Below are 14,936 nucleotides of genomic sequence, written 5' to 3'. Positions count from 1 at the left end.
TTTGGAGTCTCTGAGTTTATGTCGCTACAAGTTTTCGGGGAATAAAAACGCTCTCGGTGATGGAGTGTAAATGTGATGGTGTGCTGGAAACAACAATATAAAACAGACAAAGAAAATTACTTGTATTTTCTTTCTGCTGCGCTGTGGGAACATTCATTGGATTCTGCCCCATCTGTTGTAATCAATAACGTGACCATCTTGTTTTTTTATGAAACGCACTTACTCTTAATTTCATCCACCAGTGGTTTTAGAGAGAAGAATGTGGAGTTACCTATAAGACTTTGACATTATAAATCACCTCTTGAGACCAGATTGTACAGCAGTATCGATTGATCCTGATATATCACAGAAATTTACTGTCACTTCTGTTTTCAATTAAAGATACAATCAGTCAGATAATGACTTAATTGGATTTTACAGAAGATTGAGTTTTATTGCCCCGTGCTTTACGAGTTTAGTTAAGGAAGGCCATTTTATCACGGTTGTCAGGGGCGAGCGGCTGCCGCTGCCTTGTCCTTCTGTAGCTGCTGCTGCCCTGTGTACAGCGCAGGGGAGAAAGTGTCACAGGATTGGTTTTCCTTGAGCTGCCACCGCCTCCATGAATCACGCCCTCCCATAATAGATAAAATCTTCTTGGATCCCAGCGTGACACCTCCGGTTGGAGTGATGGCCGCTCGATACAGACAGGAAGTGTGCAAGGGGACGCTGTGAGCTCAGAGGTGGCGAGGGAAACTTTAAACTGTGTGGATACACTCGTACCTGAGGATGAGAGTGTATGACTTAAGCCAACATTTTCAAATTGCTCATGAGTATTGCAGTGGGGTTGAGCAGAAAATGGAAATACTCAAGTTTAAGTACGCCAAAATTAAACGTGAGTGCAGTACATAGTATAGTTACTCAGTTACTTGCACTATGAAACACATCTAAAGACAATGCGAGCAAACAGGGCAATTTCAGCAGCCCTTGAAAATATAAAAAATATTTCCTGCAAAACACTGGAGCATCATTTTCACATTGAGAGCAATTTTAGCCTGTGATCTTCGCCAATGATAGAAAGTTACTAAGTACATTTAATCATGTCATTTGGCGTAACTATGGGCCAGTTGTTGAAAGTCACTCCAAGCTAATTGATGGCAACATATCACCAGAGTAACTGATAACTGCTGCCCACTGTGCTCTTTGCTGCAGCTAGCCTTGGATGTAGCTACTAGCCACTAGTCAGCTCAGTTAGCCGTGCAGCTAGTGGCGCTAAGCTGACTTGAGTCTGCTCAGAGCGGGAGTTATGCCAGGCTCAGTAGCCTCCGAAACAGAGATTACAATGCCGAGGCGATTCAGTGACTTCGACCAAAAGACTGACTGCGGGAATGAGGAGACACGAAGTGGCAGAAAAAATAGGAACATATTTTGACGTTATTTCAAAGACGTCTGTGTTTTGTGTTGCAGAGGTAGCTTCTTGGGTCAACATGCTAACCAGCTAGCCCACCCCATCCTGTCAAAAGGCAATGATAGTACAGTTTAGGCAGAGTCAGTCAATGGGAAATCTAGCTGCATGGTCAACTGAGCAAACTAGCTAAGAGCAGCTGCAGTTAGCAGCAGTATGCGGTTAATCTGCTTGGGGTATGAAATCGACAGATGTTCATTTCTTCCATATTGCGACTCTAAGTAAAAGATCTGATCTAATTACTACATATCCCGTAAGTACTTTTTAAAATTCTAACATCTGTGTATGTGTTTTATCGGTCGTGGACAGAGCTGATTCTCTGCCCAGTGGCTGAGGATCACAGTTCTGTCTGAAGGACAGGCGGAGCTCCCGTCATAAACGTCCAGCCCTGAGAGCCAAGCACCAATAAACAGGCTGAACTAGACAGACTAAACCAACTTAACAGCCTGCTGTGACGCTGCTGCTGTGCATCCACAACTAATCTGAGGACGTTTCCCGTCAAGTGTGTTTACACCAATATGTTTTAAACATTTCTTAGAGGGAATCAACTTATTTCATTATTGATCAGTCTGATTACTTTCTGAATAAATTGTTTGGTGCGTAAAACTTAAGAAAATATCGAGATATTGGACACCTCCATGTTTCTTGCTCTGTCCAGCCACTGGTGGGTGGATTCTAAAATAAACCTTTGTCAACATTAAAGACACTTTGCTTTAAATGTCTTCCTTTGATGGCAAATTATCATCTTAATTAAGTTTATATTTTTAAAAAAATGTCGATTGATTGATTTAAAAGAATGTAAGAGCTGTCAAACACAAGCTTGTACCATGTTGCGTATAATTCAAAAATCTAATATGAGTTCCTGATTTTTTTTATATACATTTAGTGATCATATTTGCCCTTAACTTATTTTTTAATATTTGTATTGGGCTAAAAAAACACAGACTTTTCCTTTTTCCCTGGAGGCCGATGGTTGCTGACTGATGTTCAGTGCTTTGTAAAAACGTCCCACTAATTCAGTTGTCCGGCTAATTCCTCTGTAGTAACTCAGTGTCCCGCCTCCCCGGGGAGACTTAAATCAGCGTTTCTGTGACAGGACTTCTGAGTGGCGGCGACGCCCCCAATCAGCACCTAATAATGACCCCGCTCAGCGGAGGTCAGCCACTCCTCCAGCTGTGAAGAGGCCCTGCTGGAGGAGTTTCCTCTGCTTACATAAACATGAGATCCGAGATGGGAAGTGATTGAAATGTAAAGCAACTGCATTAACACTGATTATTTAACTAGTTAACATGTCACAAGTTGTCATTAAAGAATCCTTTAGATAGCCTTTAAAATAAGAAAAAAAATCTAATCAAATTTGTTTTTTTTTCCAATCAAAGCATAGATGAATTATTTAAAAGAACTTATCTTACTAAAGACATTTTCAGGACTCCCCAGTGTTCATCAAAGATGTCAAATAGCCACAAAAACTAGATTATTGATGAACACCATCAGTCATGCTCCATCCCGACATGCTGGTTTGGGTAAAGTTTCTTTTAAGTTTTACTTTTAGATTTTTTTTTCAGATTTTAGTTTTGAACTGATGATGTTGCGAGACAACGCCTTATGGGATCATCAAATTGATTACCGTTTGTTCCTGAGATGGTCAGGAATGTCTGGACCAAATATTGTTCCATTTCATCCAAAAATTTCAAACCAAATCCTTCAAACCAAATCCTTCAAAATTCAATCCTTCCAAATTGTTGACATATTTCAGACTGGATTAAAGTACTGGTGGTAGAGACAGGTGGACAGATCACAGAGCCGCTCCGTGAGACAACATGAATGCATTGTTTGATCATTTCACTGGCCTCCTGTATCAGAAACGTTACGATTCTGTTTGTTTGTTTTTTTAAGCCAGCAGAAGCAGAAACTTCCATACAGGCAGATGTCAACTTTACTGGTCATTATTGCTATTGGGACACTGCATTATAATACTTAACAATATGATAATATATCTATGTAATAAGACTTTATCACTACGAGGCCTACTGGTGACTTTGTCATTAAAAAAAACCTTCACACACCATTTCATTCACACTAGCTACACTTTACAAGTGTTTTCCTTGCTGTTTTTCATGTGATGTTAAGTAATAAAGTAAAATGATTTATTTATGTATTTATTTCTTTTGACCTCTTATAATATGCAACTATATTGTTTCATTTTAATAACTTTTAAAGAGCCAAAGAGCTAAATTTAAACTGAACTGGACCACAAGGTAAAAAAAGGTCTCTCAAATAGAAAGGAAAGGAATAAAAAGTTTCATCATCCGATACAGGGAGATAACTGTTGACTGTTTTGATCATATAAATTGGTTATTGAGGGAATCCTTAAAGTTATTGACCTTGAATGTGGGACATTGATAACATTCTTTAACACACATTTGCTTTTACATTTTCTAATTTTCAAGTCACGCCGGATGGGTTGCCATGACATTCTGACGTTCATTGCCCTCAGAAGCTGAATCCTCATCACTTTGGTGAATCAAACTTTTCCTTTACCACCACCACGACGTTTTGAGTGAAACGTCTCAACAGTTACTGGACGGATTGCCATGAAATTTCATTCACACATTAGCCAGGCTGTCTGTTTCCTTTGAGGAGACGGTGAGCCATATAGTCCAAAAAAACAGAAGGAGCTTTTGTAGATTATTAGCTGAGGTGCGTCACTAACTTTTTTTTAACCAAACTAAAACTGCCCCAGAAACCAGCAATGATTAGCAGACACTTATGAGGCAGCTTGACTGTCAGCCACCTTGTTAGCACAGAGAGCCTTATAGAGAACACACAGATTTAACCTTATAGACATTAAAGGTTAAAGGTGCACTAAGTAGTTTTGGTGGGGAAAAAACCCCAAAATAATATCAATGAGGTAATAAAACAAACCCAGAAATATTTATCATTTCCATATCTGAAAATAAGGCCTCCAGAACACTGTTTGAAGCTAGAAAGATGGCAAGGTCCGCCACATATAAACAAATTGAAACAGTATGAGATTGTGTCCTTTAAGGTCAGTTAGTTTATTTAGTTTGCTCATGCATAACAAATTCAGTTATGTTAGGCCGGTTTCTGTCCTTTTTATGCTTTAAGTTGTGTGATTTCTGCACACTGCCCTGCTAACACGGCCTACAGTATTACTATATCTCATAAAGCTCATGCATTTCTTGTAAACTAATAATGTGTTGTTGTTTTCTTATATAGTAAATGCAAGGATTTCAACGTAAAAATATCCACTGTAGTCTTTGTGGATCTTCAGCTCGCAGTGCAGAATAAAAAGATCAGGAATAATATAGAAAAAAAAGGTAAGATAAAAATGAAGGCCTTATGCCAGTGGCAGCCTGCAGTATAAACTTTTATTCCGGTTTGTGTTTTACTCTTTGTCAACGAACAACATGAATAAATTTATTATGCGTTGTGGTGTAGGCGTTCACCCGCCGACTCCCACTCCCACAAATCTACTCGGCCGGCACAAACTGCAAAGCCACTCTAGTCACCTTGAAATTTCCTCTGCTATTTTCCAATTAAAAGCTTAATAGCCCTGGAGACGGGCTTCATGTGGGGAAGTTTACCGTGCTCTTATTCTCTGTAAGCCGCGCAGGCTCGGATCCCATTAGTTGCTTGAATAAACCTTTTTTACGGTCAGAAATGGGCCCCGGCTTTGTCCGGTGTTATGTTTCAATGCCCTCTATTAGTCCGGCAGAAGGGACATATCAGCATCCTCGACATAGTTCCCAACGGGCTTTTATACATGTAGAGACCTAATCATCTAAGTTATGTACGACTGTGTAAAAGGTGCGAGAAAGCTGCGAGCGTTTTGTCCGAATTAAGAGTCTCACAGCCTGCAGGGGCCCCGCAGACATCAGGGAGGGGGACATACAGACACACGTCCTGACTTTTACGTGATCTCTGACCGAGTTATGATGTGCCGTTTCCTCAAAGTGAACCTTTTGGGGGGGATTTATAAACCTGCCTGAAGAGTCTGAATCAGAGATCTCAATTCTGACAGCTGGGAATTCAAATTGTTTTTTATATTTAACCGGAGCTGAGTGAAACAGTTTGGACTCAGAATAAAGATTTACACATCTTTTTTTAATTTTTTTTTTTAATAACTATTATGGTGTTTTCTTTCAGTTTGGATACAATGTTTGGTCCATGATCAGTCATTACAATTTGGATTCATCTTATGTGTTTAAACATGGAGGCTACAAACCTCATTTAGTCTTTTTTATGTCCTTCAAATTCATGTTTGATTGTTTCATGCAGGGAAACTCTCTCCTCTTCACAGCAGCTGTCACTGCTGACAGCCAGGATGTCAAATGTGATAGATGAGTTGACTTTGGAGTTATGATTACAGACACCTTTAACACTGGGTAGTTATTTTATTAATTATAATGTCATGTTCTTTTCCATGTTGACTTGTTACAATGAAGATTGTGCTTTCAGATGTTTAGATGATCATCTGTGTCATGAGAATATCCCATTTTTGATACTCAGTTGCCATTTGAGTTTTGGGCTTTTTGTATCTATTATGCTTTTTTTTTTTTTTTTTTTTTTTTTTAAATCTAAGTGTTAGGTTGTGGTGCATGTTTATTGTTAAAATTGGGTTATTTATTTGCCTAATATTTAAAGGAAAAACGTGCAGTTTGATGCAGAGATCTGTAATGTTTCGGTAAAGGCACGTTTTGACAGCTGATGCATCTCTGTTTATAGTTCATGTTCAAATCTGATGTCTTGTCTGCTCTGATGACTGTTTACAGGGTTGTTTGTTTCCTTCTCACAGTCTGATAAAGTGTCGTGCTGCAGGCCTGTGTTGCACTCTGTGGCCTTTTTTTCTGGGACCATCTCTGGAAGATAATGGTGCAGCCTCACAGTGACCGAGCTGTGAGGCTCGTTTGCAAGAAATCTCAGCATTTCGTATCTGCAGGATCAAATCTCCAAACCTCTGTAAATACACGGAGAGCCTGCTTGTTTCCACTGCAGACCACAGTGTTTCTAATCTTCTCGAAACTCTACGAACGTGTGAACCTGACAGGGAAACACGTGTGGTTATCTGATCCCCACCGGCACTGTTTTTTTTTGTTTTTTTTTTCAGTCTCGCATGGACATTTTTTGCAGCGTGCAGGCGCTTTGACGCGAGTGACAGCGTTTGGTTACTCGTCTCCATAAGTGCGTGTCAGCCCTGATGCGTATCTGTGCTGTCAGCCGGAGGAAAGGTGGATCCTCCACAACAAGCCAACACCTCTTATCCTCGTCCTGTCATGCGTGTGGTGGCGGAGCAGCTCCATCCAGCTCCATCTCTCGGACGGCACCACTCCCGCCCCACTTCGCCTCTCCGCAGACGCACTTGCGCGTCCTGGGAAACACGCCGCGTCTGACAGAATGAACGGCTACGGGTCCCCCTACCTGTACATGGGGGCTCCGGTGTCTCAGCCCCGGGCCCCGCTCCAGAGGACCCCCAAGTGCGCGCGGTGCCGGAACCACGGCGTGCTGTCGTGGCTCAAAGGTCACAAGCGCTACTGCCGCTTCAAGGACTGCACCTGCGAGAAGTGCATCCTCATCATCGAGAGGCAGCGCGTCATGGCGGCGCAGGTGGCGCTCCGCAGGCAGCAGGCCAACGAGAGCCTGGAGAGCCTCATCCCCGAGTCGCTCAGAGTGCTGCCCGGCATCGGCATGTCCGGAGCCGGCGAGGGGAACCAGGGAGCCCCGCCGAGGACGGAGGAGCTGGAGCTGAGGTGGAGCAGCACGGAGGCGGTGCAGGCCGGGGCGCAAACATGCTCAGGTAGGAGGAGGATGGAGCGACTTCACGTGTTCACATTTCTGAGCAATAATGGCTTTTTTGTTTTCTGAGGGAAGGAAAATAATGACAAAACCAGCCACATAACGGAGAGATGCTGTTTTTATTTATTTATTTATTTTTCTATATTGTATTTGTGTATATTCAGTATGTTGTGTTATTATTCAGGTCATAGAAGTGTTTCTTCCTCCAGCTCCTGAAATGTGTTTTGGGGTAAATGTTTATTCTTTTGTTTTGTACAATTGTTTTTGAATCAGGACCGGGCAAAACAAACAAACAAACAAACAAACAAATATGAATGAAAAAAACAATAAGAGAGAGAATAATAACCCATGTTATAAACTAGCAGCACTGCTCGGCTGCTACTTTTAAATTCTAAAGGACTTATTTTATCTTATCTATATCTTATTTTGTGAAGTGTTTAAAGATTTCAAACAAACGTGCAATAAAAAAGAAAAAATAATGATGTCCAAAAACTCAGTTTGAAATATTATAAGTGCATTCCTTAGAAATAACAAAAAGAAAAAACCCCAAAAACGATAAAAGGGACTTTGGGGATTAAGAGATAATTATCTCATCTAATCTTTATGTGACACCTGTACAAACGGCTTTTAGATGGTGGTGTTCACGGCGAAGCACGCGGTGTTCCAAACTACCTTTAATTTCTGTCGTTTTAGGTCACTTTTAATTTGTACTCGAGTGACTCAAACACTTTTTTTAAATGTTGCGCACGGCAAATGAAATAAGGCGAGAGGATTCATTCGGCATTGTTATTTCTATTTAAATCATTATCAAATAGGACCGATGACGTATTGAGCCCTGCAGGAGAGAGGCTTAGAGGCAACAACAACAAAACAGATAACCAAATATAGGACATCGTCTTATAGCCTTCTAAAATTACATTGATGCTGGTATATCTATAAAAAATAAAAAATAAAACAAGCCACGGGACATGTGAGGATAATATTAAACAAAATATCAGGTAATTGTGCCTAAAATAAAATCTGGTTTGTTTCTTGAATTAAAAAAAAAAAAGGAAATATGTTGGAAAACTAAACAAAAGCAACACATTTATATTTGAGCTTGACATTTCTTTCCTCTGGGTGTATTTTTAAAATGCTGTTTCCCTCTGCCATTATTTGAGTGATGAAGGAAACACATTTATTCATATATTTATTGAAAATGTAGATTTTTCTTTTCTTGTGCATTTCAGCCACAAAAATCATTGTTTATTATGTGAAATATCTGACACACGTGGTCATTTGGAGGCCGTAAAACTTTTTATTGGCCAACATGAATTCTTTTAAATTTCAGTATTGTCCCTTCTGTTCGTTGTTGAGCAGATTACAATGTATTTAGGTGTTTTATCCTCGACATTCCTCCCACATCCCGGCCTGATAACATCTGTTTCTCGGTGCACATTTCGGCTGCGCTCCTCTGACTCTGTACTCGTTCGTTCCTGAGAATAAAACACATTTGGAGGCAGGCGCCGATCAGCTGACTCCACATCAGGGCTGAGCGGTTTGCGATCAGAGGCCCTCCCAGTCGGATGCAATCGCCATATTTCTCGCAGGAGGTCAACTCCACATGAAATGTTACCGAGCAACAAGCGATCTGTTTACACTACGCGGTCAAAAGGCATCGAGGGTAGATTCCTCACTGACACGCAGTCAGCACTTTGTGTTAACAGCTGTGCAGAGGAGAAAATAAAGCAAATCCACGTTAATCTCTGCGCTGGAGACAAGGTGACAAGCGATAAATTGCATGTTGGGCCTCCTCTTGAGGAGAGCTTAGAGCGGGCTGTGCCCTGGAGTTAAGGAGTGTGCGTCAAAGCGCAAGAGAGGAAATGTTTCTGTGGTCAGATTAGTGTCTGTTATTCACTTAATGCCCCGACAGATGTGTGCATGTCTATATTGAAGGCTGAATGTTTGTCTTTCCCTGACTCAGAGCCCACGGAGGACGGACCTGATGAGGTATCAGGGGGTGAAAACGGGGGGAGCTCCAGTGAGAAGGAGCAGGACCCGGTTAGTTCACCCGAAGGCTCCAAACCCAACTCCTGCTACACCCCGGAGCCTCCGGAAACCCCCTCACAGCCCGAGGAGAGCCGCTACAGCCTCCCGAAGGCCACCGAGAAGGAGGCCAAAGCCGAGAGTCCGCAGAAGTATCCCGTCAGCCCCGCGGAGCAGAGCGTGCTGATCGAGGGCCTCGCCGGCTCCATCAGCCTGCCCTTCAGCCTCAGAGCCAACCGGCCGCCGCTGGAGGTCCTCAAGAAGATCTTCCCCGCTCACAAGCCGCCCGTCCTGGAGCTCATCCTCCGAGGCTGCGGGGGGGACCTAGTGGGGGCCATCGAGGTGCTGCTGTCCAGCCGGAGTCCTGACGGGAGCGCGCACTCGCACGCCGAGCCGCACCCGGAAACCCTGGTGCTGCCCTCAAACGGACACCTGTTCGAGCACACGCTGGGCTCCTACCACCCGGTGTCCTCCACCGCCAAGTGGTCGGTGGGCTCCGCTTTCCGGGTCCCCGACTCCCTCCGCTTCCCGTCCGACTCCGCCTCGGGCCCGCTGGGTGTCCCCCTGCAGCACCCGTCCTTCCCGCAGCCCACGCGCTACCCGCTCATGCTGCGCAACTCTCTGACGCGCAGCCAGGCCAGCCCCTTCGTGCACAACGACGTGACTCTGTGGAATACCATGGCCCTGCAGCAGCAGTACCAGCTCCGCTCGGCGGCCCAGTACGTGTCGCCTTTCTCCCCCGCAGCCCCTGCCGGCTCCGGCGGGTCGGTGTTCCGCAGCTCGCCCATCCTCCCCTCCAGACCCTCCGAGGAGCCGCGCATCAGCATCCAGGAGGAGAGCTGCACGCTGGGACCCAAATCCGGCCTGTACTCCCCCGACGAGGAGTACGAAGAGCGCTCCGACTCCGCAGACTCCCGCATCCTGAACTCCTCCACCTAGACTAGAAGCTGATAATGGACTAATACAGCAGGGGACACCAAAAATGTGTTATTGTGAATGGACATCCAGTGTGTGTAAAGTTTTTTTTTTTGTTTGTTTTTTTTTGATGGGGGGGTTCGGTGTCTGGTTTGAATTGAACTGTGTCGAGCAATCGCCCTTTGATAAAGGTGATGTTAATACTCCAACATCACGCTTTCAGGATGTCACAGACATCTGAGCGTCATTTGACTCAGTGAGCTGTGTTTCAGCTTTATTAAGTATCGTGGTGGTCCTCCAACCCTGGAGCATTAGCCTACATGATGAAGGGCGGATGACCCAAACATGGTATTTAATAAGGCTGAAGTTCTTCAGAGGTCTGTGACTGAAGTCAGACAGAAGACGACACTGTAAACACTGTAATGTTGAACCACCAGTGGATTGAGGTCTTTTGGACGTGACCCCGCTCAGTGTGCAAGTGTACACGACCAAAATCGGATGAATGTATCTGGAATGACATATTGTTTTGAAAAATCTGTCATCTATTTCCTGTGAGCATGTTTAGTACTGTGAAAAACAAAAACAAAAACAAAAAAAAACCTAACAACTTTCGATGTAAGGATCATCAATGCATGTCAAGAGTATGCCAAATAAATCTGACTTTCCCAAATGGATCAGATCGGTTTCTTCAGTGTGACTCTGGTTGGTGTTTGGTTCTTGTTCAGTAATCACCATCAGCATTTACAATTAAATTCAGATTAATTAAAATGATTACTTTAATTTACTTAAGTGTTTTACCACTACATCTGCTGCATTAATGTGTGTTGCAATACATCAGTTTCTGTAAGACCATTGTGTGTGTGTGTGTGTGTGTGTGTGTGTGTGTGTGTAGTGGCACTATTTGGATCCACTGGAGGGGAATCCAGACAAATATAGTGGAGTCGAAATTGTAAGATCTCTAAAATTATTGGATCTACTTAGGTAAAGTAAAATTACCTCAAATTTGTGTTTAGCTACAGTATTTAATTAAATGTAATTAGTTACATTCCATCGTTGGCTTAAAGGTGCACTGTGTCATTTTGGGAAAAAAAAGTTTGGCAAAGTTTTGTTTGCCTAAACAAGCAAACCATCTCTGTTTTCATGACTGAATAAACTGAATAAAACTTAAAGGACAACACAATTACCCCATTTTCGTTTTATGTTGTATGTGGCGGACCCTGCCACCTTTCTAGTTTCGAACAGTGTTCTGGGACCTTGTTTTCCTCTGAGAGGAGCTTGTTTATTCAGTTATGGAAAAGATAAATATTTCTGAGTTTGTATTATTACCTCATTAATATTGTAAATATTCAAATTTCAGATTGTCTGTTCCAAAAGAAACTACACAGTGACCCTTTAAAGGACGAGTTACAATAGGTGGGTCCAGATAGAAACATGGAGTCTGAAGTTGTGTGCAGGTGTTATTAGAGTCAAACACTGATTCTCCTTATTCTCTCGATAAGTGCAACATAATCAGGCAAAGAAAATGTATAGATTGAGATTGAACACACATTTATACCATCAGAACATAATCATGAAAATATACAAAGCTAGAGTTTGTAACCTCACATCACATCCTGGATAATGATTTATTGGCATTGCATCACAACACATGCTTCTATCATTCTCTCTCTCTCTCTCTCTCTCTCTCTCTCTCTCTCTCTCTCTCTCTCTATATATATATATATATATATATATATATATATATGTATATATACATATATATATATATATATCTGTGTGTGTGTGTGTGTGTGTCAGAACTAATCAGATCTTTTAAGCAAGACCATCAATAGCACAGTGTATAAATAGTTTGTTTCTAGTTAGTTTCCTGCATTTAAAAGTACAACGGTATAAGCTGTAAAATACTTACAGCCCGAATCAAGAAATCTCATGATTTCAAATGGGCCATTTCTGAAATATTTATATTAATCTTAATAGAATAATGTTACAATTATTGATGCAATAATGTTTATATCATCATCTTAAAGATATTACAGCTAGTAAATGTTGAACTCATTCATATTATTTATTTTGAATTACCTGCTGGGTAGCTTGTGAAGTCTAATCTAAAATAATACATCATAAATTATTTGTTGGATAGGATATTTTTTTATAATTAACTTGAATCTGCAAAATAACTTCAGTCATCAAATAAATGTAGCGCAGTCAAAAGCACTACATATGATATATAATAGTACAATGTTTGCCTTTCAGTTGTGGTAGTTTAAACCTGTCAAATGCTGCCATCTAGTGGTGACACCTAGCTACATCATGGTTACGTCACAGGCCAGAAGATGAGCTACAGATGAACAATTAAATGAAATAATGAATGAATCTTCCGTAATAAGATATTTAACCATACTATGATATTTAAAATCTGTAACCAAAACCACATTAAAATATCAAAAGTGGAAAAATAACCACAGAAAAACAAGAAAAGGATATTTTCATGACTAGTGTTGTTATTTTTTTAAAGTGGTGAGGGGAGAAATTTATTTTTTCATTATTTTTTCATCCAAGTGTTGTAAATCATTAAACTGTGTTACTAATTCACTTTCTTCATACAATTTCTGTGTTCTTTGTTCTGTGTGAACACTGTTTTCCTCACTGTCCTGAGACTTACCTGCACTAGTCTGCCACCCAGTGGACAAAATGGGTACTTTTACTCTTATTCCCAGGGCCTATGGTATAGTTCATCTGAGGCAAACAGTAACATGGCATTATGTATGTCTCATCACTGTTTTATTACAACATCTGTGTGTTTGCAGCTGGTGAAGCTTCATGAAATGACGCAGAGGCTTCATTCAGGGAAGATTGTCGATGTTAACTAATTCATATTGACTTGACAATAATCGTGATTTTATCCATTTAGTTTTGTGAGATGAACTCGTTGGAGGTCTAATAACACCATAATGATGTAAATTAAATTAGCATATTTGGGTGTTTACAGGACGAAGCCTGAAGTAATAGACCCCTTCAGATATAAGATTTCTTTTCCCCCTTGACCTGTCAGAATGTCCTCACATTGACATGATGTTATTTGCCATAAATCACAGTTTATGAATACAAGACTGACTAAACTGTAGAGCAGCTTGAGAGTTGGAGTCCAGAATAAATGTAAACTGTCCACAACCAGTGGTGGAAAGAAACTTCACTCAGACGCAGTACACATTTTTTTTGTTCATGTTATACTTTACACCTTTTCTTCACTACATCTGAGAGAGTAATATTGCACTTTTTACCCCGTTATATTTGCCTGGCAGCTTTAGTTACTAATTACTTTTCAGATGACGTGATGTTTCACACACTTCCTGTCCAGTGAAACCATGTAAACCATGTTTTTGTCTTCGATGGGCTACGACTTAATTTACAGGTTAACAGTGTTTTGTTTAGAATCAACTACAGTCGTACCCCAAAAATATAAACAAGTAAAACTGAAACTTTTAGCTGATTAATTACTTGATAAAAAATTTATAAACCATTTAAAAAATAAATGATTCCAGCTTCACAAATGTGACAAGTAGCTGATTTTTAAATTAAATTAAATCAAATAATAAAATACATGAAATAATGTAACCTTATTTTTAATGATTTTTAACAATTTTAACGACAGACTGTTGGTTGAACAAAACACCCACTGTAAAACATTTTCTGACACATTTAACAAACCAAACAATCCTTCTGATTGATTATTTGAATGGCTGAATGTGGATTCATGTTTTTATAATCTCATAAACACATTAATCCGTGATGAACACAATCATTTGCAGTCCTTTACTAAATTGTTTAAATGAGACAAACAAGCAATTACAACTGTAAAAGCTTTTAGGACATAACAGTCACAGGGGACATTTTTCTGCATTGAGTTCTTACTTTTTTTTTCCCTTTTCTTTCCCATTAATGTAATGTGATGATGTGTTGACCTGCTAAGGGACTACAGATGAAAATTAGCTTTTTTGCTAACTCTGGCATATTTACATTTTGAGTGTAAACTGAAAATGTCAATTGATGTGCATTGTGCCTTTTTAATAAACAAACAAATAAATAAATAAACTTTTAGGTACATTTTCCATGCAGGATCTTTATTAGTACTACGTGGTATTGGTACTTTCACTTAATACTTCATCCACTGCTGTCCACAGCTCGTGGGGGACACGTCCTCCTGTTTGTTGCACATTAGCCCTGAGAGGTCGAGGTGTCAGACCCCTTCAGACAGAGACAAATGCCATCCCGCCTGGTTTTGTCTTCAGCTGCATGTGTTACCAGTCCATCAGAGGCTAATTAACATAACAGGATCCCCAGTGATCCCACTCTGCTCTTCTGTCTATACACAGCTCCTGTTACACTTTACGGCCTGCACAGTGGGACACTTCCAACAAGATGCTGTTGTTTCAATCAACCCCAAAAGTAAACTGGACAGCGTGTGAGAAAGTGTCATTATGGGTCTGTGCCTTCTCACGGATTCAACCAGTAAAACTGTATCATCAGTTAAAGGAATAATTTCCACAGGCAACACCCTAAATAAACACTAAGACAAAGAGCTAGTAATAGAACATTTTAAACAGATATACCATTGTTTTAGAAACACAGATGGAAGGGTGATGCTGTGCCTGCAGAACAAACTACTCAAAGATAATTCAAAAAGTACAAAAAACCTGTTGAGGGAACCACTTAAATGATTCCCACAAATAAGACCCTG

General features: G+C 40.9%; 1 protein-coding gene across 1 annotated transcript; it reads left to right on the top strand.

Annotated features, from left to right (window-relative positions):
* The first annotated feature begins 6,626 nt into the window (after positions 1–6,626).
* On the top strand, positions 6,627–11,381 carry dmrt3a (doublesex and mab-3 related transcription factor 3a). The gene is made up of 2 exons (XM_030418457.1): positions 6,627–7,259; positions 9,222–11,381. Exons 1-2 carry the CDS (start codon positions 6,860–6,862, stop codon positions 10,220–10,222), a joined length of 1,401 nt encoding a protein of 466 aa, XP_030274317.1. The 5' UTR covers positions 6,627–6,859; the 3' UTR covers positions 10,223–11,381.
* Positions 11,382–14,936: the final 3,555 nt, after the last annotated feature.

Source organism: Sparus aurata, chromosome 5 (genome assembly GCF_900880675.1).
Source record: "Sparus aurata chromosome 5, fSpaAur1.1, whole genome shotgun sequence".
In the NCBI taxonomy this organism is placed as follows: Eukaryota; Metazoa; Chordata; class Actinopteri; order Spariformes; family Sparidae; genus Sparus; species Sparus aurata.
The sequence above is the reverse complement of the archived record's forward strand: the minus strand, read 5'-3'. Positions and strand labels throughout refer to the sequence as shown.